Below are 20,680 nucleotides of genomic sequence, written 5' to 3'. Positions count from 1 at the left end.
GTACACACGTGCACACACACAGACGTGGTGCATTTATTAAAGGATATATATTTGTTTCCCCTGGACTGGAGCGCGCATCGATTCTACTTATGTACAATTTGGAAATTCCTGGAACAAAATATGTTCAGCTGGAGGTCAGGGGTCAAACCCTAGCAACCTGGAGGTCAGAGGTCAAACCCTATCAATGTGGAGGTCGGAGGTCAAACCCTATCTTGGGGTCTTTAGCACATCAAGGTTTGATTGACAGATTGTCACTGTGCTTCTTATATACATCATCAGTGTGATGTCACCATGATGTCATGAGGAGTCACTCATGACCAAATATGGAGTGCATGATGTCAGGCGTACTGGCGGCGGTGGTAACCATGACAACCTGGACTCACTCAGACATGTGGAGTAACCATGGCGACCTGATGTGACCCTCGCTCACATCGAGACTCTATCTCTGCTCACACAGAAACACTGAGGAGCCAGGCCCCAACAACCAGAACCCAACACAGAGGGGTTCAGTGGACGTGATGGTGTACAGGTGGGTCAGAGTGTTCTCTGAGGACACGTCATAGAAGGACAGAGTCCCAGCGGGACGGTCCACATACACTGCTGCTCTGCAGACCCCGACCTCCCTGACCTCAGGGTCAGCATCCACTGCTGCTCTGATGGAGCGTCTAGAGGGACCGACAGGGAGGTCAGTGCTCTGACCATTGTGGCTGACAGAGTAACTGTCACCATCACAACACAGACTCCATGACATGCCATTCCCTCCAAGCCAACAGTCATCACCAGCTTCTTTCCTGCTGATTGCTCTGTCAGTCCCTGCTATAGTAACGTCTCCACTGCACTCTACCTCAGAGTAGCAGCGTTCCCTCACACTCTCTGCAGTCAGAACCTGAGGCCAGAGATCAAACCTCTCTGGGTGATCAGGATACTGATGACTCTGTCCCCTCACCCGTGTGACCTTCCTGTTGTCCTCAGACAGAGTGAGTTTACAGTTTGCTGTGTTTGGGTCCAGTGAGAGACGCTGGGAATCTGATGAGAAAACAAACAGTAACCATTAAGTACATCATTCACTGACACACACACACACACACACACACACACACACACACACACACACACCTCACATCTTTGAATATATATTATTACAGAGTGAACGTTTTTAACTCAAATATTTGCTACCGAGAGGGTTAATAATTAAATTAATTTGATTTTAATTCACCAATAAATTAATTTATTGGTGAATAAAAAATGTGAAAACGCACCCAGGGCACAGTATCCCCCACGGCCACAAGGGGGATATCTCATAACGCAGTGGTAACCAACCTCTTCAAGCCCAAGAGCCCATTTTATTCCCAATTGTAAGCCAAGATCTACCACTAAAACGTGTTAGAAAAAACACTTGTTTTGTTGCTATTTGACAGGCTCAATGCATGTGCACACATCCACACAAAGACTAAAGCTTAAAGGTCCGCTGACATGCCCCGAAATTAATATGGGTGGTACAGCACATCACGTGGTCTGACTAAAAACAGTTTGAAACAGTTTGAAACGGGGCTACGGCGCTAGCAACAAGTGGCTATAGGTCAGGCTAGCGTTTTTGACGGTACATTTAGCGTCATATTGGCTATAAATGTAATTGAAAAAAATTATTTTTTCGCCAGAAATGCTTAGTTTGAATGCAATTGAGGTTGGCGTGGGGTTTTTTAGGGGAACTGCAGCACAAGCGCAAATTTTGGACTGGAGTCCCATGTTCCCCCGGTCGCCAACACCCCTGTCTGCCCGCTCTGAGACCTCTCAGCCCCGCAGCGCGACAGTCGCGACTACGGACGGTCTGCTGTTGTCTGGCCGCTGTGAGAGCAGCGCGACTACTGTTCTTTTCCCCTCTCAGCCGCAGGCTGACATGTACACCCTCGCTCTCACTCTGTAATACCGTAGTTAGTTACCACAACATTGTTCAAGTGAACTATAGTGTGTTTATGTTTGTATTCATTGTAATAATAAATATCGCTATGCCGAGGCATAGTCTTGCGGACGAGATCATGAGCCTCTACGGGGGACTGGGCATGTGTGTACACACACAGCATAGCAACTTATGCTACTATTTTGGTGTCACATTTAGCTTGAATACTGGGTGAAAGTCTCATTCAAAAAATTAATTTTTCGCAACATTGTTCAGGTGAACTGTGTGTTTATGCTTGTTCATTGTAATAATCAATATCGCTATGATTATTTTATTTATCGCCGCGTCGCATGTGTGTACGCACACACACACACACACACACACACACACACACACACACACACACACGCAATGGCACGGAATCTGCCTCGGGCGTCTGTAGCTCTCTTCCCCGCTGTCATGCACTATAGCCGTGTGTGTGTGTGCGTGCCACACATGCCCAGTTCAATGCGGGGACCTGACCAGAGACCGTCCGTCCGTCCGTGTGTGTGCAGCCTGCATCTGAGACGGGCTAGACTGTATGTTGTCATGCGGAGCGACGCGGCGATAAATAAAATAATCATAGCGATATTGATTATTACAATGAACAAGCATAAACACACAGTTCACCTGAACAATGTTGCGAAAAATTAATTTTTTGAATGAGACTTTCACCCAGTATTCAAGCTAAATGTGACACCAAAATAGTAGCATAAGTTGCTATGCTACCACGGCCACCAAGCCCGGCGAGCCCGCATAGAAGTCGTTGGGGAAAGCTTTCGCCACTCTGACGTCAGAATCATGATAGCATTGTTTGATAGCAGTTATTAGCTCCCGAGGGGCGTGTCAGTTCTCCTTTAAATTAGAATAAATACTTATAGTAAGTTATATTATCAATGTCAAAAAATATTAAGACAAATTAGAAATAATTAGTATTAGAAATATTTTGTTTCTCATTTCAATGAATATTCACATTGGCAGATGTTCAAATGACATAGGCATAACATGACCATATATATTTGCACAGATATGGTGACATACTCTCAGGGTCAGCCCACCTTTAATGAGACTGCTGTGACTGCACTTTATCTGCAAGCGTTTTGAAATCTGGTTCATATTTAGTGATTGCCAGTCTGAAGGTGTCATTAAGATGTGAGTCAGTCATACGAGTTCTAAACTTGGATTTTATTATTTTCATTTGTGAAAAGGCCATTTCACATAAGTACGTGGAACCAAAGTAGGCATGCAGCTTCAGTGCACACGACACAATCAGGGGATACTTCTCTGCTCACAAGAGACCAAAATTCCTTCTCTTTAGCTCTGACCTGCAGGTGACAGTCACTTACTAATCCAATAATCTCCATTTAAATATCTGAAGTTAATGCAAACACATCCTGCATTTTATCGGACAGCAGTTCAATGACAGTAGGCTCAGTAAAGAGGAGAGGGTTTGATACAAAAGCAGCTACTTGACTCATGCGTTGTACTTCAACAAGTTTTCATATTTCATATTTATCATATTTTTTGCTCTATGTGTGCGTGTGTACAGAATTCAAACTGTAGCATTGATTATTGTCACGGACAGAAGTCATTCTTTCCCTTTGCATATGCCCTGGAGTGCACTCGCCTATTAGTTTGCATTGCAGACTGGTATATTCAGAACGCGCCCTTAATTAAAAACCAAATGCAGCTGTGTATGTGGCTCTCAGCGTGCGATACCCCCCCTCACCTCTGTGCTGGAAATATAACGTCTGGGTTTCCGAGGCTACATCCATGCTGACGCAATGACTGTCCTGTTTCTGGCTAAGCTTTACGCGCAGGGCACATGAACCTCTCCGTCTCCAGTCAGTGCTGGTTGTTGTTTATTTGCATGGCTCAGAAAATGAGTAACAAACTAAAATGAGAACGTTATCGAGTTGTTGGAGGAGGAGGAGGAGAATAATAATAATAATGTTATATTTCTTATTGTGTTCTCGGGCTGCTGTGCTGCGCTGCTGCTGCGCTGTGTGCCAACCACATCATCATCTTTTCATTTTGACATGATTCACATGAAATAATAATCCTGCACCGCGTGTAGCGTTTGGTTTCATTAACGCGATCGTGACAAAATAGCCTACAGCTGCTGCTGCCAAAGATACCAAAGATTGGACAGTGCTACGCAACATGGAAGTAACACTGAAGCCGTTTATAAATCAGTCAGTGAAGTCAACTTTTCACGGCCGTTTGGTCCCCGTCATCCGCCCCCCCCCCACCCCCCCCCCCACCCACAATCACAATCAGAAGCGTTTTCAAAGAGACGAGTAGGATATAAAGGCAGCCTGAAAGGCAAGCATTTGCATTCCAATGGGTCTGACACTTCGCGATCGACTCGAAAGGTTCCCGCGAGCTACCGGTAGCTCGCGAACCCCCGGTTGGTTACCCCTGTCATAACGGGTAAGGACTAGTTACATATCATTGTTGGGGTCCTTGACATGAAAAATGTATTGATCACATTTAGAAGCAAACCTGTTTCCCTAAAGCCTCTGTAGTTACACACACCGTCCACATGGGGCAGTAGTAAAACCATTCCCTAAAGCCTCTGTAGTTACACACACCGTCCACATGGGGCAGTAGTAAAACCATTCCCAAAAGCCTCTGTAGTTACACACACCGTCCACATGGGGCAGTAGTAAAACCATTCCCTAAAGCCTCTGTAGTTACACACACCGTCCACATGGGGCAGTAGTAAAACCATTCCCTAAAGCCTCTGTAGTTACACACACCGTCCACATGTGGCAGTAGTAAAACCATTCCCTAAAGCCTCTGTAGTTACACACACCGTCCACATGGGGCAGTAGTAAAACCATTCACTAAAGCCTCTGTAGTTACACACACCGTCCACATGTGGCAGTAGTAAAACCATTCCCTAAAGCCTCTGTAGTTACACACACCGTCCACATGGGGCAGTAGTAAAACCATTCCCTAAAGCCTCTGTAGTTACACACACCGTCCACATGTGGCAGTAGTAAAACCATTCGCAGAGAATTGTTTTACAGGGTGAAGAGAGCCTACTGTCAGCTGTCCAGCAGTCCAAATATTATTACATTAAATGTCAGAGGCGAAGTGATGTCGGCAAGGTAAATGTAGGCCTGATTAAACCCATTTAGACCCGAGGATGATTCTACAAATGTCTTCTAAATCCTGACAGTTTTCTGAAGAAACCTCATGTTTTTATGTCAGTCGTTCTCAACCTTTTCCATGTCAAGGACCCCCAATAATATATGTATTTCGCCACCGACCCCCATCTGAAAATATGTTGTTCCAGGGACCAACATATTTGGTCTACAAGCTATGAGCTTGTAGATCTGCTATTTTTCAATAGCTAAAGTATAACATAATGCTTGAAACACCAGAATGGGTTAAAGTGGGATATTTGGTATATAGTCTTTTTCATTGGCCTGAACTATTGTCTATATTCATACATTCATGAACCCACTTGCTGACCGGCTGTCACTATTGGGCTTTCTTTTTTATTATTATTAACATGTCAAACTTTCCTCATGCTTTAAGTAGCGTGTGACATGTAAAACTAAGGGGTTTTCATCATTCTGAATACATTCCAGGCATTAGTTTTGCACAAGAAAAACACTCCTTGGGCTAAAAACGGCCATAGACGTCATGACAAATGTGATGAGGTCAGCACATTTTGGGCAAGTGGCTATGGCTGTTTGACATGTCACATGCTACTTCATGGCTCCACCCCCCCCCCCCCCATCTGAAAATATGTTGTTCCAGTGACCCCCCCTCCCCCTCCCCTAAGCAAAGATTTGAGTTAAAATGTTCACTCTGTAATAATTTATATTCAAAGATTTGAGGCATTTTCCACGATTTTTCAAAAATAGCAGACCTACAAGCTCATAGCGTGGCACTCGGTGCCGCGCTATGAGCTTGTAGATCTGCTATTTTTCAATAGCTAAAGTATAACATAATGCTTTAAAACACCAAAAGGGGTTCCCTCCCAGAATGGGTTAAAACATAATGGAAGTTTGACATCTTTGACATCTTTGCCTGCCATAGGATGTTAATAGGCCTCAGGCCTACCATATCTGGCCCACATTCAAATATGTGAGTGAGAACACGTGAGTGAGTGTTTGTCATTCCGATCTCCCACATATTTCTATTGACTGGCTTTATCTCTCAGCCAAGGCTGTAGTTGTCTGCAACGTGTCACTAAGGAGTATGAAATCCTTGTTTGACCAACACGCACACGCCTGAAGATGCACTGTGTGCGCGCCAGACTGCGTGCTTGACAAACTACAATGTGAAAGCAAACCCAGCCAACAATGTTACAACTACAGCCCTGAAGTTTACCAAACTATACAGTAGGTGTTAAAAAACTCTGTATAAGATGTCAATAGTGAGAGATACTCACGTCCTTGAATGAGATGAGGATTGAACCGATCTTCTCCACCATGTTTCACTCTGTAGGAAGTAGAACAACAATGCATCAATGTCTGACTGTCTAACACAACGTCTCCACTAGCTGACACTACAGTGTTTCACTCTGTAGGAAGTAGAACAACAATGCATCAATCATCACATGTCTGAAACTAGTAAAATAGTGGTGATGCCCCACAAACATTACCCACACATAGTAAAGGGTTCTGCTGTAAACCGGGCCCCACAACAGGGTCTACTCACTTGAGATTCTCCAGCCCAGCAGAGAGCAGCATCTTCATTCCCGACTCATTCACCATGTTGAGACTCACGTCCAATTCTCTCAGATGGAGGGAGGGATTAGAAGTTAGAGCTGAGGCCAGAACTTCACAGCATCTCTCTGACAACCAGCAGTTCTCCAGTCTAAATGAAGAATACAACCAGATGAGAGAGAGAGAGAGAGAGAGAGAGAGAGAGAGAGAGAGAGAGAGAGCAAGAGAATGTGATTCACATTGCATGTGAATTATTGCATGTGAATCACATTCAATGTGGATCACATTCAATGTGAATCACATTCAATGTGGATCACATTCAATGTGAATCACATTCAATGTGAATCACAATGGCATGTTCTAAGTCAGAGGGAGGGTGAGCTAATTGTATTTCGAGTCCAAGGGAGGGTGATCCAATTCTGATAATAAAATAGTCTTTTATATATACATGTTTTACTGCAGCTTTTTTAAATTCAGTCAAACTTTGTCTAATAATACCCCTCTGTTTCTTTCACTTGTAGTTGGTACATCCCAACGCTGGCCATGCGAGGCTACAGTTTATCATTGTTCCTCCTATGTGACAATCATTGTGATTGGCCCACACACATTGTGATTGGCCCACACACACACACACACACACACACACACACACACACACACACACACACACACACACACACACACGTCTTTCTCTCTCTACTCTGCCGATGCGAACGTAAATAAAAGCCTGTCTACTGAAGGATAGTCTGTCTCAGTCAGTCCCTCATATCTCTGGACACTTTCTTCATACTGAGCAAGCACAGAAACGCTATTGGCCCATTTTGGACTGAGGTCGATTAAAAAAAAGGCTTCTAAACATTTTTCTGAAAAACCTATGTTTCTCAGTGGTGCTCAACCTTTTTCATGTCAAGGACCCCCAGAATTCTCTCTATTGGGCCACGGACCTAACCTGACGCTGCCAGATGAGGGCGGTATTGCGGAAACATATTCCCCAACACAACACTCATCTGGGATCTCTGACGGAGTTGAGCCCTGAGTCAGATCTGCTTCGTACCGAACCAATCAGCGTGAGCTAAAGGCGGGATGCGGATGTGACGGTATATAGACACGTCGATATGATTGGTTGTGTTTGCACGCCCACACGGTGATAGACAGACGCTCCCATCCAATCATCTACCATGTATCTTGAAAAAAAGGAACAGCCCCGTCATCGAATTTGCTTCCGCGATCCCAGATCCAAATAAGCTGTGAAACAAATTTGTGTAGCAAGCTTTTTGGATCTGGCAGCGTCAGGTTACCACGGACCACCATCTGAAAATATGTAGTTCCAGGGACCCCCCAGAAGCAAATATTTTAGTTAAAAATGTTCGCTCTGAAATATATATTCAATGATTTGCGCCACATTTTAACGATTTTTCTAAAAATAGCAGACCTACAAGCTCTATGAGACCTATGAGCTTGTAGATCTGCTATTTTTTAATAGCTAAAGTATAACATTAATGCTTAGTTAAAGAACCAAAAGGGGTTCCCGCCCAAAATGGGTTAAAACACCAAAAGGGGTTCCTGCTCTAAGCTACTACGCTTTCATATATGGAGTATACGGTTGTCTACGCACATACGTGTCGTTAGCACCATTAGGCACCGTTAGCCTCGCTACGTTTATAAACTTAAATAGCAGCAAAATAGTTAATATAAATATCATTCAAAACTAGGGGATGACACTCTGACAACATAACACATTGAACCACTCAGAGGTGTTTAGGTTTTAAATGTGGTATCTCAGCATAAAGACTACATACATTAGTCACTGTATCTTATCAATATTATGGTCAGTGTGAGTTACCATGATATTAACCTCATCCACACTCTTCAAATACTACCACCATCATAACTACATTATAATCACTTACTATAACAGAACTTTACTTAACCAAATACAAATAAAAATGTTAAATTAATCTGACCTGAGAGTCTCCAGACAACAGTTTGGGCTCTTCAGTGCAGCACAGATGAGATCCAGTCCAGAATCCTTCAAGCCGTTTCCACTCAGGTCCAGTTCTCTCAAATGGGACGGATTGGAGCCGAGAGCTGAAGCCACAACTTCAACGTGTTCCTCTCCGAGGCCACAGCCAACAAGTCTGTAATTACAGATTCAATGTAAAATCAGAGATGATCAAAACAGAACAGACCATGTTCACCGTCAAGGAGGTTCCCTGTGGTGCTGTCTGAAATGTGTGTGTGTTTGGATACTTTTCTAGCTAAGCAAATAGCGGCAGTGAGTAAAACATATTTTACATATTTTCCACTGTTGTCATTTGATTGTAATACAAACATTAAATAATGAAAACGATCCCAACTCGCTGCTGTTGTTCCACTGTATGGCAGTGAAGTGTAGAAATGTTCTGTCAACAGATGAACAGTCTGTACGACCGCATGCCATGGCAAAATCACCCTGATATCACTAAATATACTAAACACTAATCACACTTGAATTGGATTGCAATATAAATATGAAGTGAGTCTCTCTCTCTCTCTCTCTCTCTCTCTCTCTCTCTATGTTATTTATTGAATGAATGAATGAATGAATGAATGAATGAATGAATGAATGAATGAAGTATATACTATATAGTGATCTAACATGTTAACATCCACACTACTAACCTGGCTGTTTTGCAGTTCTTCACAGCTGGGACCAGTCTCCGTCGCCCCTCCTGTGATGTGTTGTATTTCTGCAGGTCCAACTCCTCCAGAACCTCCTCTGACATCTGCAGCATGGAGGCCAGAGCTGAACACTGGGGCACAGAGAGTTCCTTCCCTGAGCTGTTCTCTGACTCCAGGTACTGTTGGATCCCCCGACTGACTGACGGGTCGTTCATCTCCATCAGACAGTGGAAGATGTTGATACATCTGTCAGGAGAGGCACGGCGATCATTCATCTCCTTCAGGTTCTCGATGACTCTCTGGATCTCCTCTGGACGGTTCTCTGTCTGACCCAGCAGACCTCCTAACAGACTCTGGTTGGACTGCAGTGAGAGACCATGAAGGAAGCGGACAAAGAGGTCCAGTTGTCCACTCTCACTCTTCAGGTTTTTCTTCATAGCAGCCTTCAGGAAGTCAGACAGGGAACTGTCACTGTTGAAATTGCGGTCTCCCAGGAATGCTTTCAGGACCTCAATCTTCTTGTTTCTCTGTTTGGGCATTTGCCTCTTGTTCTTCTGAGTGAAACAGTGGGACAGGTAGACTGCAGCCAGAAACTCCTGGAAGCTCAGATGAACGAAGCAGTAGACCGTTTGGAGGAAGAACACATCGTCTTCTTTGAAGAACTTTGTGCAAAAGCCCAGGTTTTTCAAGTCCTTCACATCAAGACTGCACTCTTTCAGGTCCTCCTCATTGAAAATGATGTTGCCTTTGACCAGTTGGTGAAACGCCAGCTTGCCCAGCTTCAGAAGAACTTTCCCTGCATCCTTTATGAGCTTCCCTCTGTCTGCCTCGCCTAGTGCAGGATTCTCCCGCTGTATCTCACCCATCAGGAAGTGGCAGAACAGCTCAACCAGGGTTTTGGGCAGCCTGAATGTCGCCCCCATGTTCTTCACCATGTCCTTCACAACGGTAGCAAGGATCCAACAGAAGACTGGGATTTCACACATAGTGAGGAGGATCTTTGATTCTTTGATCTGTGAGAGGATTGATCTGGCCTGGTTCTCATCACTGAACGTCTTCTCGAAGAACTCCTTCTTCTGGTCATCGCTGATGAACCCTCGTACTTCTGTCATCCTGTTTACAAACTTCTTAGGGATCTGATTGGCTGCTACAGGTCGCGAGGTTATCCAGATGAGAGCAGAGGGGAGGAGCTTCCCCTTGATTAGGTTTACAAGGAGATCTTTCACTGGGTAAGAGTTGTTGACATTCATGAGGCCAATTTCTTTGCTGAAATCAAACTGAAAATTATTTTCATCATAACCATCCAGAACAAACATGACTTTGAAGGGGCTGTTGCTGTAGTCTCCTGACTTCTGCACTTTAGTGAAGATAAGATTAAGAACGTCTTCCTCGATAAAACTGGTTTCCTTGATGCAGCAGTGAATTAGCTGTGCCAAAGTAAAGTTTTTTCCCTTGAGCATATTTAACTGGCGGAACTTGAGCGGGAACACGAGGTGTAGGTCTTGGGGGAAACATTTCTTGGCCCAGTCGAACATAAATTTGTGTACGAGGATCGTTTTCCCAATTCCTGCACAGCCAACGGTCAGCACTGTTCTTATGATTCGTCCAGAAAGGTCTTTGAACATCTGACCCAGTTGGATTTCCTCTCTTGCCTTCTTCATCTCCATCTGTCTGGCCTCATGATGGCTGTGGATGTCTGTTCTTTCGATGTCTACATTGTAGAGCGGAGCGAAGACGTTTTCAAACACGACCTCAGACTGTGTGCCCAAATCTACACTCAGATATGTGTTGTTCATGTTGCGTTGAAGCTGCTCTTCATAGTAAGTGATGTGACGATATCCTGGTGTTCTCTTCAACAGACCTGTAGTGAACAAAGCAATTCTATGTTTAACAGCCTTGTCTCTCGACACACACACACACACACACACACACACACACACACACACACACACACACACACACACACACACACACACACACACACACACTCTCAGTTTGGCAGCTCTGTGTCGTCTTTTCTTCTCTTCTTCTGTCAAAGCTGAAATGTGAGGCAGTGATTGGTCAGTGAGATGTGAGACAGTGATTGGTCAGTGAGATGTGAGACAGTGATTGGTCAGTGAGGAGACACTGACTATAGGATCATTTTCGTCTTCACATAATGACACAGAGATGGATGGATTTATATAGATTGTAAATAAATCTAGTTAAAAATAAATGAAAGACTCACGAGGTTTCTTGTACCAGATTAAAGTTGCCAGTGCTACTGCGTACATGAAGAGAGTAACAATAATCCCACGTCTTAATCCTCTGGCTGTTGGTCCTTTAGCTGAAAGACAGAAATAGAAAACATAAATAGAAAAGAAAATCTCTGAAAAAAAATTAATTGGTGTAAACTGGTGTAAAATAAATAAATAAAGTTATCCTTTTTTTTTTAATGGCGCAGTCATACTCCTCCTGTGTATGACTGTGCCGTCGACCTTTTCTAAAGTGTAGTGTTTATTTGGTCTTGTTTCTAAAGTGTAGTTGTTTATTTGGTCTTGTTTCTAATGTGTAGTTGTTTATTTGGTCTTGTTTCTAAAGTGTAGTTGTTTATTTGGTCTTGTTTCTAAAGTGTAGTTGTTTATTTGGTCTTGTTTCTAAAGTGTAGTTGTTTATTTGGTCTTGTTTCTAATGTGTAGTTGTTTATTTGGTCTTGTTTCTAAAGTGTAGTTGTTTATTTGGTCTTGTTTCTAAAGTGTAGTTGTTTATTTGGTCTTGTTTCTAAAGTGTAGTTGTTTATTTGGTCTTGTTTCTAAAGTGTAGTTGTTTATTTGGTCTCGTTTCTAAAGTGTAGTTGTTTATTTGGTCTCGTTTCTAAAGTGTAGTTGTTTATTTGGTCTCGTTTCTAAAGTGTAGTTGTTTATTTGGTCTCGTTTCTAAAGTGTAGTTGTTTATTTGGTCTCGTTTCTAAAGTGTAGTTGTTTATTTGGTCTCGTTTCTAAAGTGTAGTTGTTTATTTGGTCTCGTTTCTAAAGTGTAGTTGTTTATTTGGTCTCGTTTCTAAAGTGTAGTTGTTTATTTGGTCTTGTTTCTAAAGTGTAGTTGTTTATTTGGTCTTGTTTCTAATGTGTAGTTGTTTATTTGGTCTTGTTTCTAAAGTGTAGTTGTTTATTTGGTCTTGTTTCTAAAGTGTAGTTGTTTATTTGGTCTTGTTTCTAAAGTGTAGTTGTTTATTTGGTCTTGTTTCTAAAGTGTAGTTGTTTATTTGGTCTTGTTTCTAAAGTGTAGTTGTTTATTTGGTCTTGTTTCTAAAGTGTAGTGTTTATTTGGTCTTGTTTCTAAAGTGTAGTTGTTTATTTGGTCTTGTTTCTAAAGTGTAGTTGTTTATTTAGTCTTGTTTCTAAAGTGTAGTTGTTTATTTAGTCTTGTTTCTAAAGTGTAGTTGCTCAGTTGGGCTTGTTTCTCAATGTTGTATAAACCAGTGGTTCTCATTTTCATGCCATAACCCCCCAAAATGAATGTATTCGTCTGCGGACCCCCATCTGAACATATTTCCTGTCAGGGACCTGAAGCCCCGTATCGCTGCGGTGCACCAGGGGAGTAGAACAAATCATAAAGGACAGACAATAACAGATCCATGACGACGAGTCATATACTTACTCATCTCTTTAAGCTGGTAAGTCTTGCCCTGAAGTCTGCCGTTGAGCTCCACAGAATACAGCCCGACGTCTTCTGCGGTCATGTTGTCGATGACCAGCCGCCCGGTGTCTGGGTCCAGTGTGGAGCGGTCTCTATACGTCCCGTAGTAATCCCGACCATGACCCAGATCCCAGTCCGCTACCAAGTTGCGTCCGTGCCTCCACAGGATGCTGGTGACGCCTTCAGGAACAGAGCCGTAGTCTGGGAACATCTCCACGCGGATGCCGCCTCTGCCTCGTGGTGGAAGGTACGTCACTCGGTCATCACTTGGCCCTCCAGCTTTAAATCAATACACGTGGGTGTTCTTTAGTGTTTTTTTTTCAAAGCCCAGAATAACCACTTAAAAAAAAGGCCCAACACTGGTTATGAATATGAACATGAAATCTTACCAAGACGGAGCTGGATGGTACTGTAGCCCACGTGTGGAACGAGACAGCGGTAGGTCCCGACGTCCAAGAGCCTCACCCCGGTCAGCTTCAGGGAGATGTTACCGTGTTGCAGCTCCTCGTGAAACAGGAACGTCCTCCGTTTGTACAAGAGGTTCACGGAGCTGGTAATGTGACGGCCATCTTGGAAAACGTAAACGTTTTGTGGGTTCAGGTCAGCTCTGGTCCACAACACTGACCGTCTCTCCATGTTGAGCGGAGGGTCAACGAGACACGGAAGGATGGCATCTCCTCCCAGTCTGGCCAGCACAGGTTGAGAGGACCCGTTGACCTGGTGTTGTCCTAAAAACACAACACAGGTTGAGAGGACCCGTTGACCTTTGACTTGGTGGAGTCCTAAAAACACAATGCTGTCACATGAGCTATACCAGTGGTTCCCAAAGTGGGGTCCGGGGGGTCCTTGAGGGAGTTCCAGGGGGTCCCCAGCTAAATGATAGTTTGGAACCAAATGGACCCTTATGGGTCTGTAACTCTGAGAGTGTACAAATGGAACCAAATGGACCCTTATGGGTCTGTAACTCTGAGAGTGTACAAATGGACCCTAACGGGTCAGTTAAATTAACATTGATTGTAGGCTACAATATAAATTGGGGGTCCCAGAGACAGAAATGCCATTAAATGGGGGTCCGTAGACGAATGCATGTCAAACTGGGGGTCCTTGACATTAAGCTGTAAAAAGTCTTCTCTTATGGGGGTCCCTGGGGTCTTATGGGGGTCCCTGGCATAGCTTTTCAAATGGTGCTCAATTAGTGTCAATTTTGGGGGCTATACAAGTGACGTGGGGAGAGTAATTTAAAACGGCTAAACAAAGAGTATGTATTAAATATAGTATAGCATATAATTATAATAAAATAAAATAAAATGTATAGTCACGATTCACCGATCCAGGATGACTTGATTCTATAAGCTTAAAATATAAGCTAATTTTTTTACGGTAAATATATTTTTTAAATCTCACAGGGAAAAAATGAATGGCCTATTTTTAAGTGGAACCACGGCTTGTGGAGAACTCACACACAGATAGACATTTCAGTAGACTTTAAATACAACTCAAAACAAAGACATGAAAGACAACAGCTGTAAAGGTAGTGGGGGTCCACGCATGTCCAAATAAGGTATGTTTACCAGGAAGGACAACAGCAAGCACAGTAGGCCTAGGTGCAGCTGCTTGCTATCAGCATGCTGCTACAGTATCAACAGGTCAGATCTTTAGGGTCTATACTAAAAATCCCTCCTGCCCAATGCCCATGGATCCTGTATAAACATGCCTGTCTCTCATTTGAACAGAAACAACCTAAAACTGTTATCTAAGCTATATTTAATGTGAATTGTAGTTCCAATATACATCAGTAGGCTACAAGCAAAACATCCTTCAACATCTACGATAAAACAAAAAAAACATTACCTGTCACAGGTAATGTGTAGTAACCGCTGGGTCTGCTCCACAGTATCATCACCAACATGTAGAAATACATCCTCATCGTCCAACCGCAACAACCCGTCTCTAGTGTGACCGAGAGAGAGAGAGACGCCATCGTTACACTGAGTCCCGACGCCCCAGAGAACCAAGGAAGGAATACTAGAATATAGGGACTCAGGACGCTCCGCTACGAAGTCCACTACAAGGAAGTGCGGCGGCTGTGAGTCTGACGCCCACGCCGTAGCCTACTCCGTAGCTGTCAAAACAACATCGTTAAGCAAACAGCCTCCGGCGACATTGGTTGCCAACTTGCCATGGTCACGCGTCCATGCAGCATACATGTGTCAAACACATTATTGTGGGCTCGCTACAGCGAGCACACACTAGTTATTGCCAGCCTATATTTATTTATTCATTTATTTATTCCGCCGTTTTTTTGACACCCTACTACTTCCACATACTTTATGCTAGAAATTTAGTTCAAACTTCAAACTGTTCAGCTCTTTGAAGTGATTGTGGCTTGTATTTTAATTTTTACAAAGTTTTATACTTTTTATACTTTTTAACTTTTTAACTTTTTTTAACATCCTTTATAATGAGAGTCGATGGAAGAAAGGTCCCATTTTTCACAGTTAACCTTTTTGAGCTCTTATTACTCCGTCATACTTTCACTTTGAAACTTCATTCAAACTTTATAATGTTCATCTATCTTTGAACTTTCATTGGTGAAAAAGTTGTTTTGAAAAAGTTTATACTTTTTAAAATATTTAACTTTATTTATAGTTTTTGCCTCCCATAGACAATGAATGGGATTTATCTCTAAATCAACCTCACTTTTGCAGCCTCATTACTCTGGCATACTTTGTCGTAGAAACGTGATTTAAACTTTAGAACGCTCACACGACTCTGGACTCTGGATGGTTCAAACCGTATTCGAATACGTTGAACGGTTTTTCCGAAATCGCAGTTCAATCGCAGGCCGTTTCGGCTAATTAGTGCCATCTTAGAGTGCGGGGCCTCTTTGACTAGAGTGTGGAAACTGAAATTCTTTCCTTGAAAATTTACCAAACAAATTGTCGTCCCGGCCAAAGTATTCATTTTACACGCATGTTCTTTTGTCATTTTGTAGCCACACATGTCCTCTTTCACACAATGTGACCACCAAAGCACAGAGACATACAGAATGTGAACTACGGCCTTTTAAGTGACACAAAAACAGTCAATCTGCTCATTGACCTCCATTGTATAATTCTTACGAGGAAATTATCACGCTGACAATTCTTAACTCGCTCTTATAACCACATTTTCAATCGTACCAACACCACAATCGCACATGGTGTACCTCAATATCTCAGGCCACTCACAGCGAAAAAAATATTTGCATTCGACTTTTACTTTTTGCGATAGAGCAATTTGTTCGGGGCATAGTTTTCCCCCCTTCAGAACCATTGTAATCTCCCAGTCATAGTACTGGCATAGAACTTGGAAGTCTTTTACTTCCACAGCTGAGACATATAAGGGCTTAATTACAGGGCTGACATTAAAGTTACAAGATCTCAATGAGTTGCTCTGCGATACCTTGTGAGCTTGTAGGTCTGCTATTTGTGCAATTGGCTGGCCTTTACACAGCTCTCGCAAGAGCACGCACGCACGCACACACGCACACACACACCCTGTCTTCCTATTGGCTGGCCTTTACACAGCTCTCGCAAGTGCACGCACGCACGCACGCAAAAAAATGAAAAAAAGTATTTTTTCCAAAAAAAAGTATTTTTTCCAAAAAAAAGTATTTTTTCCAAAAAAAGTATTATTTTGAAAAAAAAGTATTATTTTGAAAAAAAAGTATTATTTTGAAAAAAAAGTATTATTTTGAAAAAAAAGTAATTTTTTGAAAAAAATGTAATTTTTTGAAAAAAATGAAAACTTAAAAAAAAAAAAACTTTAACCTCTTTTTTTTTTTTTACTTAAAAGAAAAAACTTGAATTTTTTTAATAAAGATTTTTTTTTTTTCATTTAAAGAAAAACTTTTAAAAACACTTCTACAGCTTCCACATACTTTATTCCGCTTTATGCAGTTATTTATGCTTAAACTATAGTTTTTCCAAATGTTCATACTTTTTTTTAACTTTTACTTCAGCTTTAATACATTTTCTACTTTTGTTTACAATATGCTACAGTCCCGAAATTTTGATTATGGATTTAGACCACCAATGGGAACACTATTACTCCGGTCCCCGAGTTTCAAACTTGACACGGCAAAAACTTTATACATTGCAATTTATGCGAGCCCACGCAGTTTCTACAGGAACTGCCTTTCTAGTTGTTTATTAGTATTGTTAAAACACCGCGTCGCGCGTGAGCTAACTTGCCGATATTGCTTACAATACATGCACTGGACATGATCATCAGTGGAAAGAGGAAGGTAGCCTATATACTGGAGCAATCTGTGTTATTCTAAAAAAAACGTTTTAATAAACATGGTTAATATGACATGTGGCATCATAGTGTTATTTCTTCATTCAGAGCATGCCAACACATTACACAGCATAACTTTAAGAGAGAGGTGACTGCGTGGAAGGTGACATTCACACCAGAGAGATTTGCTGCAATTAAAACGAATCCTGCTGCTGCGCATTGTCAGAAAGTGCACTTGATCGTTTGGCAGGTGTGAATTAAATTAGGCTCATTCGATAGCTAATGCGTATCAAAGAGCCGCATTCTACTCCGAGCAAAAACCGGGGGTTTCGCTTCGCTTCCAATCGCACTTGATTACGATTCGGTGCAGGTGTGAATGCAATGTGCAATAATGTGGCGGGCGAGGAGCTGAACACAGTTGGAGACGGAGAATGCATATTTTACGCAGCGCAAAGATGTCACGTTATAGCATAGTTACCGTGGATAGACGTGGTCGAATGATGAGACTGAAGCCCTGATCGAAATGAGGAAGACTCAGTACATTAATCAATTGCTTAAGGAAACACATAAAAACACTGCAGTGCAGCCTATTATTATAGCCTACAGAATATGCTGTCTGTCTGTCTGTCTGTCTGTCTGTCTGTCTGTCTGTCTGTCTGTCTGTCTGTCTGTGCGTGCCGTAAACATGGAGTGCTGTCACTGTGTGGGGACTGGGGAGTTGAGTGCGCTCAGTGCTAGTGCCTCCATGCCCAAAATAACAGTGCGTGGCGGCTGCGTGCGTAGAGAGAGAGAGGGGCGTCCAGTCCCAGACGGTTGATTGATTGATTGAAATATTTATTAACAGTTTGTAGAATTACAGTACATTTCAAGCACAAACTCAATACAGAGACTGTACGGCACGTTATGAGTGTAGATAACGTAACCATAGATTTCACTGTGTAGGCTAGTTTATGAATGGGATAAAGGCCTGCTGCGTTTCCATTTTCTGCGAATGACAGTGTGAAGGCAAACCACAGCAAATTAAATATGCAAAGAATCCCAAATTCTCCGCCCATAGGCCTACGCATTGAGTAGGCTGCGCGCATATAGTTTGGGGGCCCTTGGCCCTTGGGGAACGTTTTGGGGGCCTTTACAGCAATTTCACATGAGAAATGTACCATCTGATGTTATTTATATTATTAACTTCTTCCCTCCATTAACAGAAGACACACAAATGTACTACAAAATAAAACAGACAGACAAAGGTGGGGGCATGAAATCACGGATCTGTGAGAGTAAGGATGTTCTGAATGAGTGTGACGCCCTGGCTGCACGCATGCACGCATACACTCAACCAACCATGTGCACGTGCACATGGACTGAACACACATACGGGCTAAGTATAATCACCAAAGCTTTGTTATTCCATATAGATTGACAGTCACACTGTCAACAGGGTCCACCATGTTCAATTCATCAAAACATTTAGAGACGTACAAATAGACACTTCTATATAGTTAAAGAACAGAACAGGAATTCATCATAAAGGAAGCAAAAAGGGAAAAGAAACATATACTGCAAGTCACAAACATATTGCAAGTCACACACGCACGCACGCACGCACGCACGCACACACACACACACACACACACACACACACACACACACACACACACAATATTTTTTCACGTACAGTTACTTACTTAACAAACCATTACAAAGGACAAACTTTACCAAACTGACATAACATTATAAAAAATAAATAAAAATAAAAAACAACAAAACAACAACATTAGGACAAACTGACTATAAGTCAAAAAGTTGAGTTGATACCAATACTTTTGTATTTGTACTAGTACATTTTTAATTCTGGACTTTTACTTGTAGAGTACTTTCCAGTTTCCACCACTGAGAAGTACCACCAGTGTGTACTGTTTATAAACGTACTTGTTGACCCGAAGTATTCGGTGAGAATGTGACCTTAAGTGTAGTTTCTGCCGCAGTAGAAAGGGGGCGGCGACGGTCCAGCAGGTTTAAGTATCGAGCACTGCCGCCGTTGCTTAAAGTCGCTCATCCAGTAAAACACACACACACACACACACACACACACACACACACACACAATTTACAATTTACAATTTACAATTTAGGCATTTAGCAGACGATCTTAATCCAGAGCGACTTACATTAAGCAAGAACAAAAAAGCATGGGAATACATCACATAAAAAACATTTATCATGAAACATGCGTAAGCTAAGAAAGTAACAGTGGAATATCTATATAATGAAACTATACATATATAAACTATACATATACTACTATGCTATACATATGTACTATGACGTGCTATGACTACATACAATGCAATTATAGTGCTGTCTACATAACATGCTATAAGTCTGTATCAAATGCTATCTAAGTCTACAGAAATGCTATCCAAGGGGGTAGGGTAAGTGCTATGGGCCATGATGGAGTCTGAAAAGGTGGGTTTTCAGACTACGGCGGAAGATTGGGAGTGATGCTGCAGTTCTGACTGCAATGGGAAGTGCATTCCACAGTTTTGGAGCCAGAAGGGAGAAGAGTTTGGGACGTGTGGAGCGTTTTTAGTGAGGGTACTTCCAGCTTCCCTGCGTTGGCTGATCTGAGTGCGCGGGAGGGTTTGTAGGGTTCGATCATACTTGCAAGATATGGGGGAGCCATACCTTTGGTTGCTTTGAATGCCAGCATCAGAGTTTTGTATTCTGTGCGGGCAGCGAGCGGGAGCCAGTGGAGGGAGCGGAGCAGGGGGGAGACATGTGATAATTTTGGCTGGTTGAAGACCAAGCGAGCTGCGGCATTTTGGATCAGCTGGAGAGGCTTAAGTGCACATACCGGTAGGCCAGTAAGGAGGGAGTTACAATACTCAAGTTTTGACAAGACTGTTGTCTGGATTAGGAGCTGGGCTGACTCCTGGGTGAGGAACGGTCTAATTCGTCGTATGTTATAGAGTGTGAACCTACAGGATCACACACACACACACACACACACACACACACACACACACACTGACCACTCCTTAGCCCAGGGCCAAAGAGGAAGACAGAGTCTTGGGGCTTAATTAATTCATTTGATTGATCCATTTAAATATGTATTAACAGTTTGCAGAATTACAGTAGCCTATACATTCCAAGCACAAACTCAATACAAAATGCATGTACCTCTACCATAGCCCAGAGCGGTCATCCGGGGACCCCCAGGGGTCCTTGAGGGAGATCCAGGGGGTCCCCAGCTAAATGATAGTTAGGAACCAAATGGACCCTTATGGGTTTGTAACTGTGAGAGTGTACACATGTACAAATTTGTACACTCTCAGAGTTCAATTAACATTGGTTTTACAATATAAATTGGGGTCCCAGAGATAGAAATCCCATTAAATTGAGGTCTGTCCCATAGCTAGAAAATGGTGGAATTCCTTCC

At 42.6% G+C, this 20,680-nt stretch overlaps 3 protein-coding genes across 3 annotated transcripts in view; all 3 read right to left on the bottom strand.

Annotated features, from left to right (window-relative positions):
- The window catches only part of LOC308313869 (extracellular calcium-sensing receptor-like), a gene marked incomplete at its 3' end in the record, with an annotated part of 196,766 nt that overhangs the window by 73,553 nt on the left and 102,533 nt on the right, over positions 1 to 20,680 (bottom strand). The gene's annotated exons all lie outside the window — the stretch shown is intronic.
- On the bottom strand, positions 59 to 11,138 carry LOC308314166 (protein NLRC3-like). Its single transcript, XM_080761618.1, has 5 exons — positions 9,286 to 11,138; positions 8,589 to 8,762; positions 6,617 to 6,775; positions 6,348 to 6,397; positions 59 to 1,026 (listed from the first exon to the last, which is right to left on the bottom strand). Exons 1-5 carry the CDS (start codon positions 11,079 to 11,081, stop codon positions 440 to 442), a joined length of 2,766 nt encoding a protein of 921 aa, XP_080617744.1. The 5' UTR covers positions 11,082 to 11,138; the 3' UTR covers positions 59 to 439.
- On the bottom strand, positions 11,585 to 14,917 carry LOC308313809 (CD276 antigen homolog; the record flags this gene model as incomplete). Its single annotated transcript, XM_080761137.1, has 4 exons — positions 14,815 to 14,917; positions 13,353 to 13,691; positions 12,896 to 13,242; positions 11,585 to 11,611 (listed from the first exon to the last, which is right to left on the bottom strand). Exons 1-4 carry the CDS (start codon positions 14,888 to 14,890, stop codon positions 11,585 to 11,587), a joined length of 789 nt encoding a protein of 262 aa, XP_080617263.1. The 5' UTR covers positions 14,891 to 14,917.

Source organism: Protomyctophum bolini (assembly GCF_963924005.1).
Source record: "Protomyctophum bolini genome assembly, chromosome: 4".
NCBI classification, from domain to species: Eukaryota; Metazoa; Chordata; class Actinopteri; order Myctophiformes; family Myctophidae; genus Protomyctophum; species Protomyctophum bolini.
The sequence above is the reverse complement of the archived record's forward strand: the minus strand, read 5'-3'. Positions and strand labels throughout refer to the sequence as shown.